Source organism: Belonocnema kinseyi, chromosome 9 (genome assembly GCF_010883055.1).
Source record: "Belonocnema kinseyi isolate 2016_QV_RU_SX_M_011 chromosome 9, B_treatae_v1, whole genome shotgun sequence".
NCBI lineage: Eukaryota > Metazoa > Arthropoda > Insecta > Hymenoptera > Cynipidae > Belonocnema > Belonocnema kinseyi.
In genome coordinates this window covers 95,921,044-95,935,990 of record NC_046665.1, presented here as the reverse complement: position 1 = coordinate 95,935,990, position 14,947 = coordinate 95,921,044, and the positions used below count along the sequence as shown (strand labels likewise).

Genomic DNA, 14,947 nt, shown 5'->3' with positions numbered 1-14,947 from the left:
ATATATTGGGAGCGTGCATTAATTTTAAGGGATTTCTCAGAGATGGCGTTACCTGTACTATATCGCATCGAGGCATATCGTTACCATATGCATGTCAAAGCTCCAACATGTGACCTTAGTTTTAATTAGGTGTCATTTTACAAACAAAGCAGCATTTGCGGGAAGTTTTATTTTTCTGCATCGTATTGTCACTGGTGATGAAAGGTGGATTCGCTAGGATAACCTCAAGCGTAGGAAATCGTGGGTTAAGCCTGGCCATTCATCACAATCAACACCAAAACTGAACATCCATGGAGCGAAGCTCATGCTAACATCTAATGCGATTGAGCCGAGGATTAAAGGACACTATCAAGTTATTCTTCTGCATGACAACGCTCGGCCCCACGCCACGTTGCAAAACGTGTCAAAACGTACTTTGAAACGTTGAAATGGAAAGTCCTACCCCACCCGTCGTATTTTTCAGACATTGTGCTGCCTGTTTACCATCTTGTTCGATCCATCACTAATGGCCTGTCTTAATAACAATTCACTTTTTATGAAGATGCTAAAAAATGGGTCGATTCGTGGTCAATTTCAAAAGGCGAGTCGTTTTTCCGATGTGGTATCCGTATGCTGCTAGAAAGATAGGGGCAAGTGCTGCAACGACAAGTGTATGGCTGCCACCATTTTTTACTGTCATTTTTTTCTTCGTTTTCCAGGAATCGAACGAAGGGTTACGGTCACAGTAAATTGCATATCGTCGTCGTTCCTGCCGGGGGGTCTGAACCTTTTTACTTGAATATCCAGTACATTTAATTTCCAATTTCAATTTCATTTTTAATTTTGAAAGTGAATAAAATTTACCTGCAAATTAAAGCTCTCATACAAGTTTTGAAAAGGAGGAAAAATTTGGAAAATTTGGAATGAAAATTCATAAAAAATAAAGAAAAACGACTGGCGCTAAAATCTTTTTCTTCGTTTTTATCGTTCTACTTTATCTTGTACAAACTTTAATTAAAGAATAAAAAATAATTTACCTAAGTTGCTGGAAAGAATTTTGTGTTGGTTTTATGAAAAAGTTTGAATTCTTGTAAATGAAAAGCGGATTGAAGCTACTGTGACGTTAGTTCAACTGTTTAATAGAAGCTTTTAAACTTCAAATCTTTCATACAAACATTTTTATATATAGGCGATTTAAGAGTTTAAAGAATCCCAGTAGAGAGGCATTGAAATTGGAAACTAAATTGAATATTTCAAATTAAAGCTTTCTAAAATTAGCCAAATCTAAACTTTTATTTAATTAGAAAAGTACGATTTAACGTGAAAAATTATTAGACCAAATTTTCTAAAATGAGAAAATAAATTCACCTTTATTTTCACAGTTCAAAATAAAAAAATATTTCCATTTTTAAACTTCAAAATTAAATTATTTTAAAGATACGTTCAAAATACAAACTAATTTTGAATGGGAAATTTTTTATTCGAAAAATGTTCCAACAAGTTCGACATTCCAAGCTCAGTTTAAAAAAATTTTAATTGGAAAATTGAATAATTTTTTAAATGTTTAATGGTATCAATTTTAGAATTTTAAACTTACACGGTAAGTTCTAAATGCTCCACTTTTCCCTATTATAAGTTTAAATTTTGCAATTAAAATTGAAATGGTTGAATTTCAAAAAGAATAATTTACATTTTAAAAAATCTCGGATTTGTTTAAGTTCCAAGTTTCTTAAGTATAGATTTCTAAATTTTTAAAATATTTCCCATGTAAAACTGCTTTTTATTTCGAACTTTATCTTAGAATAATTAGGTTTTTGAATTTTAGAACTGAAATTGTTTCTATTTTGAATTATGAAAATGAAGATAAATTTATTTTTTTATTTTACAAAAATGTGTCTGCTCAATTTTTATGTTAGATTGTAATTTTTTAATTTAACAAATATTTAGATTTCTAAAAGTTCAGAAGCTTTTACTCTGAAATATTTGATTTAATTTTCAATTTTATTAGTCAAATTTCAATCGCTTCGAATTAAAACGTATTGAATTTAGAATTTTTCCATTTAAAATGATTGAATTTTAAATTATTTTAATTAGAAGTAATACAATTTTCATCCATTTGAATTTTAAATGAATTGAACCAATTTTATTTATCCGTCTTAACAATTAAATAATTTTTAATTGTAATTCTATAAATTGAAGAATTTTAATTTGCAAATCTTCAAAATTGCAGATTTTTCATTTTTAAATATTAAAAATCAAACTTTCACAGAAAAAGTTCCAAACTACAGATTTAAGCATTTTTTAATCCAATATTTATTTATTAGATTTTAAAATTTTGCATGACAACTCTTCGTAATTGTAAATCATTGAGTCATAAATCTATTGAAATGTATGAATTCTTAATTTTTTTAAACTCTTAATTAAAATTTCTTTAATATTGATGATTCAATATCAAATTTTCTTTTTTAAAACAGTTAGAATTGAAAAGTTGACTCTTCATTTCCGAAATCATCAAAAGTATCAAAAGCTAACAATTTTAATTTATGAACCTTTAAAATTCAAGAGATTTTATTTGTACTTTTTCAAAATTTAAATCGTCAATCTTTTAAATTAAAGAGTTTTTTAATTTTGAGAGTTTAGAATTACAAATTAGGCAAGTTTTTAGTTTTAAAATTAAAAATTCTATAATTTTTACCATTTTCATTTCAAATTTCTTAAATTTTCAATTTTGAGAATTGATAACTTTAACTCATCTTTAAAATAATTAAAATATAAGGATTTCAGTTTATATATCTTCGTCGATTGTACCTCTTGCACACTACATATCGTTCAATTGTCATTGTTTTAAAATTCAAGAGTTTTTGGTTTTGATAATTTGCAATAAAAAATCCTGTAATTTAAGTTACTTGCTTTCAAAATTTCTTCTTTTTGGAAGTTTTAAAATTGAAAATTGCAATTAATACCACTAAAAACATTCTGTTATCTATATTCAAATGTTAATTTCTGTCTTTATTTCTAGTTCTTGCTAGCATAAAATCTTATATTAAAATGAAAGATGCAAATTATTGAAAGTCAATTAAAATTAAATTTAAATTAAAATTCAATTGAACAAGAGGTAGCTATTTTAATATTCATTTAAATGTATGATTAGTTATTATATTTAATAGCACTTTCAATTAAAACATTCATTACATTTGGATAATTACTCCTAATAATAATTATATACAATGATAACAATAATAATTATTCTGTTTCAATAGTATTATGTAGATCAAATTGTACTCACTGATTAAATTAAATTAAATTAAATGAGAACAAAAATTAATAGAAATTGTTCCCGTGCAATAGGACCAAAATCATTTACAATAAATATATATGGAGAAAGAAATCTGCTTTAGAATAAAAAATACTTGTCACTGAAATCTTTTCTTCAAATTTTAATTACAAAAATTTATTTTAATTTTAATAAGCTCACCTTCTATTTAAATTGAATTTTTATAGTTCAAGTAAACTAAAATTTGAATAGTAAAATTTGACAATTGTCCATTTAAATTTTTCTTATTCTTATTATTTCAATCAAAAAATAAAGAAATATGCCTCATTTTTATCTAAAAATATTTCTATTTTCTTTAATTATTATATAACTTGCAATAAAATATAGCAATTGCTATATTTGTGAATTTGTGTGAAATATATAAATATTAGTAATAAAAGTTAAAACGATGGACAATACTTTGAATGATCAGCTGGTAACCACTTTTTAAAAAAATAAACCCAAAATTTTACCCCCCAAAAAAATCCTCAAAATTAATGACCGCTCCCAATATTATTAAAAAATTATATTATACATTTCTCTGAGCGACGAAGACACGTTTATTGCAAAGAGGGAGGGTCGGTAAGGCCGTTTTTTGGCCTAATTTATTTTTGGACCAAAAAATCTGAAAAAATCATGGTAGTATCTTATAAGTATCCCAAGTCGATTGCACGCTAAACGGACTACCCTCCACCCCCCAGCCACCCCCACCCCCTACAAATATAGGAAACACCACGACCCACCAACTGTATTTTCGAGAGATTTGACACTCTTAAACATGTATTCTGAGGTGAGCTCGGGTTTACTATGGTTTTCGGGGTTGCCGAATACAAATCTGGCGTTCTTTGACTTTTATCGCGTCAGGTTCAAGGTCATTGGAAGGTCAAATCGAGAGGAAACGGTAAAAAATCCAAAAAAATACGTTATAGGTTTTTGGAGTCGCTAATTACGAATCTGGCATCCGTTGAACTCTATCGCTTCAGGTTCAAGGTCATTTGAAGGTCATTTGAAGGTCATTTGAAGGTCAAATCGAGAAAAAACGGTAAAAATTTTTTAAAAAATATGTTATAGGTTTTTGGTGTCGCTGATCATGAACCTGGTGTCCGCTGACCTTTATCGCGTCAGGTTCAAGGTCATTTGAAAGTCAAATCGATAAAAAACGCTGAAAAAATAAAAAAAATATGTTATAGGTTTTCGCGGTCGTTGATTACGAATCTGCCATCCATTGACCTCTGTCGCATCAGGATAAAGGTCAACGGATGCCAGATTTGTAATCAGCGACCTCGAAAACCTATAAAATATTTCTTTTTTCAGCGTTTTCTCTCGATTTGACCTTCCCATGACCTTGAACCTGACGCGATAAAGGTCAGCGGACACCAGGTTCGTAATCAGCGACCTCAAAAACCTATAACATATTTAAAAAAAATTTTTTTTACCGTTTTTTCTCGATTTGACCTTCAAATTATCTTCAAATGACCTTGAACCTGAAGAGATAAAGTTCAACGGATGCCAGATTCGTAATTAGCGACTCCAAAAACCTATAACGTATTTTTTTGGATTTTTTTACCGTTTTCTCTCGATTTGAGCTTCCAATGACCTTGAACCTGACGCGATAAAAGTCAAAGGACGCCAGATTTGTATTCGGCGACCCCGAAAACCATAGTAAACCCGAGCTAACCTCAGAATACATGTTTAAGAGTGTCAAATTTCTCGAAAATACAGTTGGTGGGTAGTGGTGTTTCCTATATTTGTAGGGGTGGCTGGGGGTGGAGGGTAGTCTGTTTAGCGTGCAATCGACTCGGGATACTTATAAGATACTGCCATGATTTTTTCAGATTTTTTGGTCCAAAAATAAATTAGGCCAAAAACCGGCCTTACCGACCCTCCCCCTTTATATGCAAATTGAATGTGAAACTAGACCCAGCGTCTGCAGCCCGACATAGACAGTAGCCATAATGTTGCCTTTTACAGGCGCAAAAAGCGCTCAACATTCAATTCCAAAAAGAACAGCAACAAGAACATTTTTCAAAAAAAGTTCTCTGTACCGGTTAATGTAATTGTTTTTAGATTATGTAGTTAAAATATTAGATCAAACCATGCATCCTTGTTGATGTATTATGTATATGGCGAAAACCCAAATCATTTTAAGAACCTTAAGGGCATGTAACACACTCAAATATCTATACTACTGACCTCACTTTTTCAGTTTATTGAATTTTCATTAAACTTAAGAACTTTTTTAGTAAATAAAATATCGGACTGAAACTTTGGGAAATGTATTAACATACCAAAAACTACATTAACGTACTTGATTTGAGTAGGAATTTCGCCAAAAATTATTTTCAGTGAAATTAAAACTGGAACCATTTTTTGACATATTTTATTCGTACCTTGAAATTTTTTGAGCCTAAGAAATTTTTTTATATTTTAAATATCGTCCTCAAACTTTAAGAAACTTAACGGGACGGAACTCTGCCGTTACAGGGGGAATGATTGAGTAAATTTTTGAGCGTAAAAACTTATAGACTTCTCAAAGAAGTTTGTACTTTTTATAACAGAATTGATAGAATTTACACGAGACGTAACGATGTTCTTCCGCTCATTTTAACCTTGCTGATTTTAACAATTTCATACAGAAACCGTTAAAAAGCTTTGGCACAATGCCACTCGCTGGGTATGGCTCTTAAAGCGTATAATAGAATTCCTTAAGCGAATCTTGTTCTTTATTTGATCTCCTGTTTCAGGCAGAAAGAGGAAAGAGTTCACTTTTTGGGATTGATTTATTTATGAAATACATCAGAGGATGAAGAAATGAGCATAAAGTTTAGATTTACTGGAAAAATGGTTTAGCTAGATTTCGTCTTGTAAGCAAATATAGTTGTGTTACCTAAATTTCTAGCTGGGTTACCTAAATATCTCGGTGTTTTAGTTAACTTTCCCATGATAACCTATCTATAAAATAAATAAAATATAATAAAAAAATAAAAAAAGTGAAATGATAATATATCTATAATCCGGGGTAATACATTTCTACTTTAGATAATTCAAAGTAGTTTAGATAATCCTAGAAATTATATTTTAACCTAGTTTAACCCAGGCAATTCGGAGTCATTTAAATAAGTAATGCAAATAATTTTCAACTATTCTGTTAAATTTTTTTTCAAGTAAAGTTTTTTAACTGAAAATTTAACCATTCCATATTAACGTAGCATTTTTTATTCATTAGTGGATAATTCATTAATTTAGTTAAGAATTCAAGTACAGTAAAAATCAGAGATAGAGGGCCCTCTGGTATAGTTCTGCCGAGAACAATTTGGTTAAAAAATTAACTGTCATGTTGAAAATTGGTCTTTTCAGATTCAAAATTCGTTCATCTTAGTAGAAAGTTCATTTTTTGGTTTGAAAAATATAATATGATGTTGAAATTTCGTCTATTTTTATTAAAAATTATTTTTTTTTTGCTGAAAATCTACCAGTTCCATTTTTTTAAATCGTCTTTAGTTGAGAATTCAACTATTTGTTTGACAATGCAGTTTGTTGAAAATTTGTATTTTTCAGTAGAAAATTAACCTTCTCGGAAGAAAATTAATGTTTTTGTTGAAAATTCAATTACATAGTTGAAAATGAATATACGTAGTAGAAAAAACAACTATTTTTTAAAAATGTAATTTTTTATAGAAAATTCAACTGCCTTGTTGAAGATTTATCTTTTTTTTTTTAATTTAACGACTTTGTTAGAAATATTTAGGTATTTGGTTAAAAATTAATTTTTAGTGTGGTAAATTCATGTATTTTGTTAAAAAATCGTCTTTTTTTGTCGAAAGTTAATTTTCTTGCTTGAAATTTGCTTCATTTTTTGGTTCGAAATTCAAGTACTTGTTTGAAAGTTGAACTAATTGGAAAAAATGCATTTTTAGTTTGAAAATTTAACTATTTTTGTTGAAAATTTTTTTTTAATTTTCAATTAATTTTCTGACTGACAGTTTAGATATTACATTTATAGCGAAAAATTTACGTTTTTACTTGAAACTTTTTGCTTGGAAATTTTTCTTTTTGAGTAAAAAATTAAACAGCTTTGTTAAAAAGAATCGTTTTTTTAAAGCCAACTGCCTTGTTGAAAATTAATCTTTTTGGTCAAATTCAACTTTTTTTTTGTTTTGAGTCATGCCAACCCCCGGCAATTCACATTCACGAGAACTCACATTGCGGCATTTCTGATTCGGAAAAATTTAAAGTCCACACAAAATTCGCTAAAATGTGGCAGGTCTCATTTGCGGCCAGTCATATTTGCGGCAAGTCACATTGCGACATCTCTCATTTTCGAGTCATTGTAAAGTTCAATATAAACTGGCTCAAATGTGCCAAGTCACCTTGCAGCCTCTCCCATTTTTGATAAATGACGAAGTTCAGGACAAACTGGATTAAATTTGGAAAGTCACATTGCATTAAGTTACATGGAGTAAGTCACATTGTGGCATCTCTTATTTCGAATAAATTACCAAGTTTATGACAAACTGGCTTATGTGTAAATGATGCAAATTACATTGCTTCAAGTCAGATTGCTGCAAGGCACATGGCGGTATCTCTCATTGTCAATAAATTACAAAGTTCAGGATCAACTGCCTAAAATGCGGCAAGTCGCATTGCAAAAATTCACATCGCGGTTATTCTTATTTTCGATAAACGACAAAGTTTATGACAAACTTGGTTAAAATTCGGTAAGTCACGTTTCAGTAAGTTATATTTCAGTACGTCACATTGCGTAATGTCACGTTTCGGCAAGTCACATTGCGGTATGTCACATTGCGGTAAGTCACATTGCGGTAAGTCACATTGCGGTAAGTCACATTGCGGTAAGTCACATTGCGGTAAGTCTCATTTCCGATAAATGACAAAGTTTAGGACAAACAGGCTTACGTGTAAATGATGCAAATCACAGTGCTGCAAGTCACATGGCGGTATCTCTCATTTACAATAAATTGCAAAGTTCAGGATCAACTGCCTAAAATGCGGCAAGTTACATTGCAAAAAGTTATCGCGGCCGCTCTCATTTTCGATTAACGACAAAGTTAATGAAAAACTGGCCAAAAATCGGCAAGTCACATTGTAGTAAATTATATTTCAGTAGATCACATTGCACCATGTCACATTGCGGCAAGTCACATGGCGGTAAGTCACATTGCGGTGAGTCTTATTTCCGATAAATTAACAAGTTTAGGACAAACTGGCTTGCAAGTGAATGACGCAAGTCACATTGATACAAGTCAGATTGCGACGAGTCATATTGCTGCAACTCTCATTTTCGAAAAATTACAAAGTTCAGGATCAACTTCCTAAAATGTGGCAAGTTACATTGCAAAAAGTCACATCGCGGCCGCTCTCATTAAACGAGAAAGTTTAGGACAAACTGGATTAAATTGGGCAAGTAACATTGCTGTAAGTTATATTTCAGCACGTCACATTGCCCCATGTCACATTGCGGCAAGTCATATTGTTGTATCTCTCATTTTCAATAAATTACCAATTTCAGGACCAATAGCCTAAAAGGGGGCAATTCACATTGCAGATAGTCACATCGAGGCCTCTCTCATGTTCGATAAATGACAAAGTTTATGAAAAACTGGCTAAAATTCAGCAAGTTATATTGCAGTACGTCACATTACGGCAAGTCATATTGCGGCATCTCACATTTCCGATAAATGACATAGTTCAGTATTAACTGGCAACAATGCGACAAGTAATATTGCGACATCTCTTTTTTGAGGCAAATAATATTATTCTGAAGAATAAAGTTGATACTTTTTATGATGGTTACTTCAGATAAAAATATGATAAAGACATGTCTGTTTAATTATTATTGATAAACTTAAAACCATAATTCCCAACTGTAGTCTAACTTTACTGTACGAGCTGATCAAATTATGGTTTATGGCTTGCCAGATTCAGTTTCTAGTTTCGATTTTCTGTCAAAAAAATGAAAAATTACTTAATACAAAGCATTATTACTTAAGGGTATCTAATAAAAAGACCTAGTTGTCACGCCTAAGTAAACCTTTGAGAAAAACAATGGCTCTCTGGGTAATTATGGTCAAATTAATAAGACAATCCTGTTTTGATTAGAACCCTATATAAGGCATTTTATTTTTATTTGAAGAGAAAAGAACGTCAGGCTATAAAATTATTTACTGCACTGCTTTATAAGGTGCATTAACTTTACTCATCAGGATAACATTGTTTGCCTCAAAATGAGAGATGTCACAATGTAACTTGTCGCATTTGAACCTGTTTGTACTTACTTGGTAATTTACCAAAAATAAAAGAGACCGCGATGTTACTTGCCGCATTTTCAAAAATTTTGTGTGAAAGTATTTTTAAGGGCAATGCCACATTTGGCATAATCTTTTATGGATTTTAATGATCGTATTGTGTCCCTTGCTTCCGGAAAAGATTTATATATATTTTGGAAAATTAAATAATTTGTTACAACGCCATTCTTAATTTTCGCACAAATAATATCTGCCGAAGGAAAGAATCTTGCAGATAAATATGTAACATTTTTCGCGCCAGATATTAATATTTTAAATTGTCATGTAAATCTTTTCAATAATAGCAATACATTCACATTTAAATCGTTTTTGATTGTTTCTATTTGTATTTTAAAACTAATAAGAAATACAATTTTTCGGATAATTGATTTTTTATTTTCGATGGAACAAATAGTTGTGCTGATCGAGCCTTTAGTCTCGTTTTAATCGTTCTTATTATTTATTCCAGTCAAAATTGAAATGTATTTGCTAACAAAATAATAGATGCAATTATTTATTTTCTATTTAAGATTTAAAAATTTAACTATTAGATGTGTTTGGTATCCTTTTCACAATTTGTATCATAATTGGATCAACGGGATGAGATAAGACATCCACTCTTTGTTTAAGGTTTATGATGGGTTGTATGTATTGTTTCTTCACAATGTATTTAAGAAGAATTCTCGTTAGAACTGTCTTCATCATCATCATTGCATATACAGAACCTAAAAACGAAGAAACAAGCATTTTCTATTAGTAAAATATCAGCCTGATTTAAAATGTAAATTTTTTTCGTTAATTTTATTAAAATTGTAACCTATACAGTTTCTTGGCCCACTACTAAAGGGCATATAACAGTTTGGATTCCGTTTCGCGACTTCTTCAGGAAGAAATCTATCAGGATCAAATTTTAGTGGATCAGGCCAGTATTTTTCGTCGCGATGAACCTTTGATATAAAGCAGAAAGCCGTGCTCCCTTTTGGTAATGTACAGCCTCCTGAAAAAGAAGGATCTTTTGTTTAAATAATTAGATTTTTTTTAATTTTAGCAAATAAAGCGATACCCAACCTATTTCAATATCTTCTTCTACTTTCCGGAAAACAAGTGGTGCGGTGGGAAACAGTCTCATTGATTCTTGAATCACTCTTTCTGTATATTTCATTTGTTTTAAGTCTTCACTCGTAACAGAAATATTTTCCAGAATTACGTCACCGTAAATTTGATTCAACTCCTGATATAATTTTTCCTAAAAACAATCAGTTTCAGTTTGAATTTGGTATGGTTTCGCGAATTAAAATCTTGTTCCTAATATTTACAATAGATAAATTCTGGATGGTACAAATTTTCAAATCTTGAATGCTTCAATTTGAATACAGTGAAGCCTGGATTCAGGCCTGCCGACAAAACGGGAGCGTTGCGGTAAGGCGGTATACCTGACGACCTGCTTTCCTAAATCGGTCATGACGTTCCGACAATTCACTCGAAGCGGAAGGAACACGCGAATAAGCACGGTGGCGAGCTCATGCCGAGCAGCAGGGAGCCTGTCTTGGAAATTGATAACAGCGTCATCTGGCACGCGAATATATATCGCGAAGTAGTATCTCGAAGTTATTGGAGTAATGTTAATGAAAAAGAGCAGTGAATATGAATTTATTTTAATTTTAATTGTTACACCACGATTGAAAATTGATTATTTACTATAAGATTGCTTGTTAATATTTAATTTAAATTTAAATTTCTTCTGAGTCACTAAAAACCAAAATTTAAAAAGATTTGATTGTAAACAGCTGTCTGGCAGAGCAATATAGCAGTTGCTCTACATGCACTTAATAATATAAAAAGTATCTTACTAAGATTTTATAAACTTAAAAAATGTGTTAATAACAATTTCATTATTTCTTTACAACTTTATGTGTTGCCTAGTTGGACGTTTTATTTTCCGAAAAATTTGTCCTGTTTTCTATTATAATATTTTTAAAGTACTAAAATAAGATTTAATTATTATACCATTTGGCCAAATCCTTTGCGGGCTAAGTGTGACTCACTCGGTGAGGAAGGGAGTAATCGGTTGGGGGGGGGGTAGCTTTTTGGATTAATGTAAAATTCTCGTGTTTTTTATTTAAAAGATCACGTTCGTTGCACAACACTGTTTTGACCCAGGTCGCTGGTCAATCTTTCTAGCTAGCACCTCAGGCGAATAGCTTCGCAAAGTCTCCATCTAAAGTTCATTTAAATTAGTATTCGTTATTATTATTCAATAATGAAGTTTTCTTTTTCTTTTTAACAATATTTACAGTCATCCTTTTTTGATAGAAAATAATATTTTCGGTTGAAAGTTATGTTTTTGTTGTAAATTGAGATTTCTAGATTGAATATTTCACTGGTTTGTAGAAAATTAGCATTTTTAGCTTAAAAATTCCACATGTTGGTAAATTCATTTCGTTTGTTGAAATTCAACTATTTTCTTTATAATTCTCTTTTTTCTCGCTTAAAGACTAATTGCTTAAACTGGAAATCGAACTAATCCATTATTTACGTATTTTGTACAAATTGGACTCTTTGGATAGAAAAATTATTCTCTTGGTTGAAAATTCGTATACTTTGTTTACAAAAATGCGACATTTTTCGTAGAAAATTAAAACCCTCTTGGTTGAAAATGTAACTTTTTGGTTGAAAATTTATGTTTTTTGTTTCGAATTAAATTATTTAGCTGAAAATTTAACAGTTTAGTAGAAGGCTCCTCCTTTGGTTCAACAATTTAACTTTTTTTTTTATTTATCGAGTAGAAGTTCTTACTTAATTCAAATTTTAACTTTTCTTGTAAATTCTTCATCTCTTTTGGTAGAAAATTTACGGACCTGGCTGAAAGATGAAAAATTTGTTAATTCGTCATAAGTTGTTTTTGGATGGCCTCGTAAATAAGTTGACGAATAAAATTAAGTTGGTAAAAATCACTTTAGATAGGGAGTGGCGGGGGGTGTCAAAACTTGCCGACCATTGCCAACTTTGAAACTTCAGTAAAGAGATATTTAAAATGATGGTGCTCATTAAAATGAAAAATTGTTAATTCGAAAAAAATTTCGATTTAAAACTATGATTACCTTACCTGCACATCAGGATAGGAAGACAAGACCAACATTATATACTGAAGAGTAACCGCCACGGTGTCATAAGCCTATAATTGTACACAAATTTTCTAGAAATATTTTTTGAATTTTTTCAGAAATTAGAAGTGTACTTATGAAGTACTGAGTATAATTACCGCTACAATCATTAAGTTTACTTCATCACAAATGTCTTGATCAGATATTTTCTGTTTTTCTTGTAAGTCTAAAAGTATATCTAAAAATAGTTTTCTTTGGTTCGAACTGTCGTCGGAAAATTCACCTGCTAATTAACCGTATATTATTAATTAGTAATCGTTCACTTATAGGGAGAGTGGTCCTAAGTCGGTACTGTGGGTTAGACCGACGTTGTGTGTGCTTTCTCCTGATAAAGTCGATTTTTCATTCGGATTTGTTTTGTGTGCGTATTAGCATGAAATGGGAAAATATTCCTGGTTGTCCTAAGTCGGCACCAAACAGGTGGTCCTGAGTCGGCACCTTATTTTTTGTTGGTCTTTTGTTATTTTGTTATTGCTGTTTTTTTTTTTAAATCGGGTTGTGTTTTGACTGCATGTTGCTTGTCTTTGTTAGGTGTGCTTTGACGCGCATTGAGGGCCCAGAAACAGGGGGTGCCGGCTTAGGACGACCTAGCCAAATACATTAAAACGTAATTAAACCCTTTTTTCGACAAAAAATTTTTCTGTGCCGACTTAGGACCACTCTCCTCTATTTTTTTATAATATAAAATTATAAGAATATAATTATATTTTTACCCTGTTCAACTTGATCAGGTTTTTCCAATTCCATTTTTTTCTTTGTTATCACCTAAATAAGTGTACAAATGACAAGAAATGTATTTCGATACAGAATTAGTTAAATTCAATTACAAATTTACGTATACTACGTGCATTGCTTACAGAATTGACCGTACTGTGCATCCAGGAAATACTATTATAAAAATCCTCTGATATTTGGGTTAAATTGAAAATTAAATCTGAATGTAACCAAAGTCTGTAAGCTCGCTTCATTATCAGTTCAAAGGCTCTGTTAATAATTGAATATAATTAAATAAACGGCTTAAGATCGTGAAACACTTATTCGATTCCTACCTTAATTTATAAGCTATTAAATTGAAATGTGATTCATTTCAAGAAAATAGTTTAATTCTCCACCAAAAATGCTTTTATAGAAAAAAAATTTAACTCAAAAAGGCAAATCTTCAATGAAAAAATTTTTTTGTAAAGAAACAGCTATTCTAACAACCAAACAATTGAAATTTTAAGAAGCAGACAAATTTTTAACAAAATGGTTGAAAATTTAACAAAACAGTTAAAGTTTCAAGCGAAGAAAGATACAATTTTATTGAAGATCATGAGTTTTCTACCGTAAAAGATGAATTTTTAATCAAAAAAGAGGAACTGTTAAGAAAAGTGTAAATTTTTTACAAAAAAAAAATTAGCTTTCTCCCATAAAAGTTAAGTTTTCAATTGGAAATTACGAACTCATGAGAAAACAGTTTACTTTTTAATAAAAAAAGATGACCTTAATAAACTAGAATTTTTGACAAAATAATTTATTATTTTTTTGGTAACCTGATTACTCCTACATTTTGAAACAACAGAGATTAAATATCAAACAAAAACAGTTGTATTTTTATCTAAATAGATGAAGTTTCAAGCCGCAAAGAAGAATTTTCAATAAAACAGTTGGATTTTCGACCAAAGAAGATGAATTTAACCAAAGAGTTCAATTGTTAACAAGATAATTAAACTTTAAAAAAAATAGTAACATTTTTAACCAAGTAGCAGAAGTTTTAATCTATACAAGATAATTTGTTAACCAAATGAGGCATTTTTAACCAAATAGTTGAATTATCTACCAAAATAGTTGAATTTTTAATCAACAATGTAAATTTAAAAAAAAAGATAATTTTTAACCAAGAACGATGAATTGTCAACGTATAAATCTTTTAAAAAATAATCAATTTTCATCTAAATAGTTTAATATTTAACCAAACATTTACATTTTTTACAACTAGTTAAACTTTTAACCGAATAGTTTAATTTTTAAATAAAAAAAGTCTTTTCACAAAATAATATAATTTTCAACAAAATTGTAGAGTTTGCAACATAGCGAGATGAATTTCGAACAAAATCTATAACACTTTAAAAAAAAAATTAACTTCGAACGAAATCTGACCAGATACAATAAAGGCTTATACAATTTTCTCGTTAAATTTTATTGAG

General features: G+C 30.3%; 1 protein-coding gene across 1 annotated transcript in view; it reads right to left on the bottom strand.

Annotated features, from left to right (window-relative positions):
* Positions 1–10,137: 10,137 nt before the first annotated feature.
* Positions 10,138–14,947, bottom strand: part of LOC117180647 (cytochrome P450 4C1-like) — a 49,221-nt gene continuing 44,411 nt past the window's right edge. Inside the window, exons 13-17 of the mRNA XM_033373136.1 lie at positions 12,860–12,984; positions 12,704–12,772; positions 10,666–10,843; positions 10,415–10,609; positions 10,138–10,322 (exon numbers count right to left, since the gene is read on the bottom strand). Of these exons, the coding sequence (XP_033229027.1) occupies positions 10,138–10,322; positions 10,415–10,609; positions 10,666–10,843; positions 12,704–12,772; positions 12,860–12,984 (752 nt within the window). The remainder of the gene's footprint in view (positions 10,323–10,414; positions 10,610–10,665; positions 10,844–12,703; positions 12,773–12,859; positions 12,985–14,947) is intronic.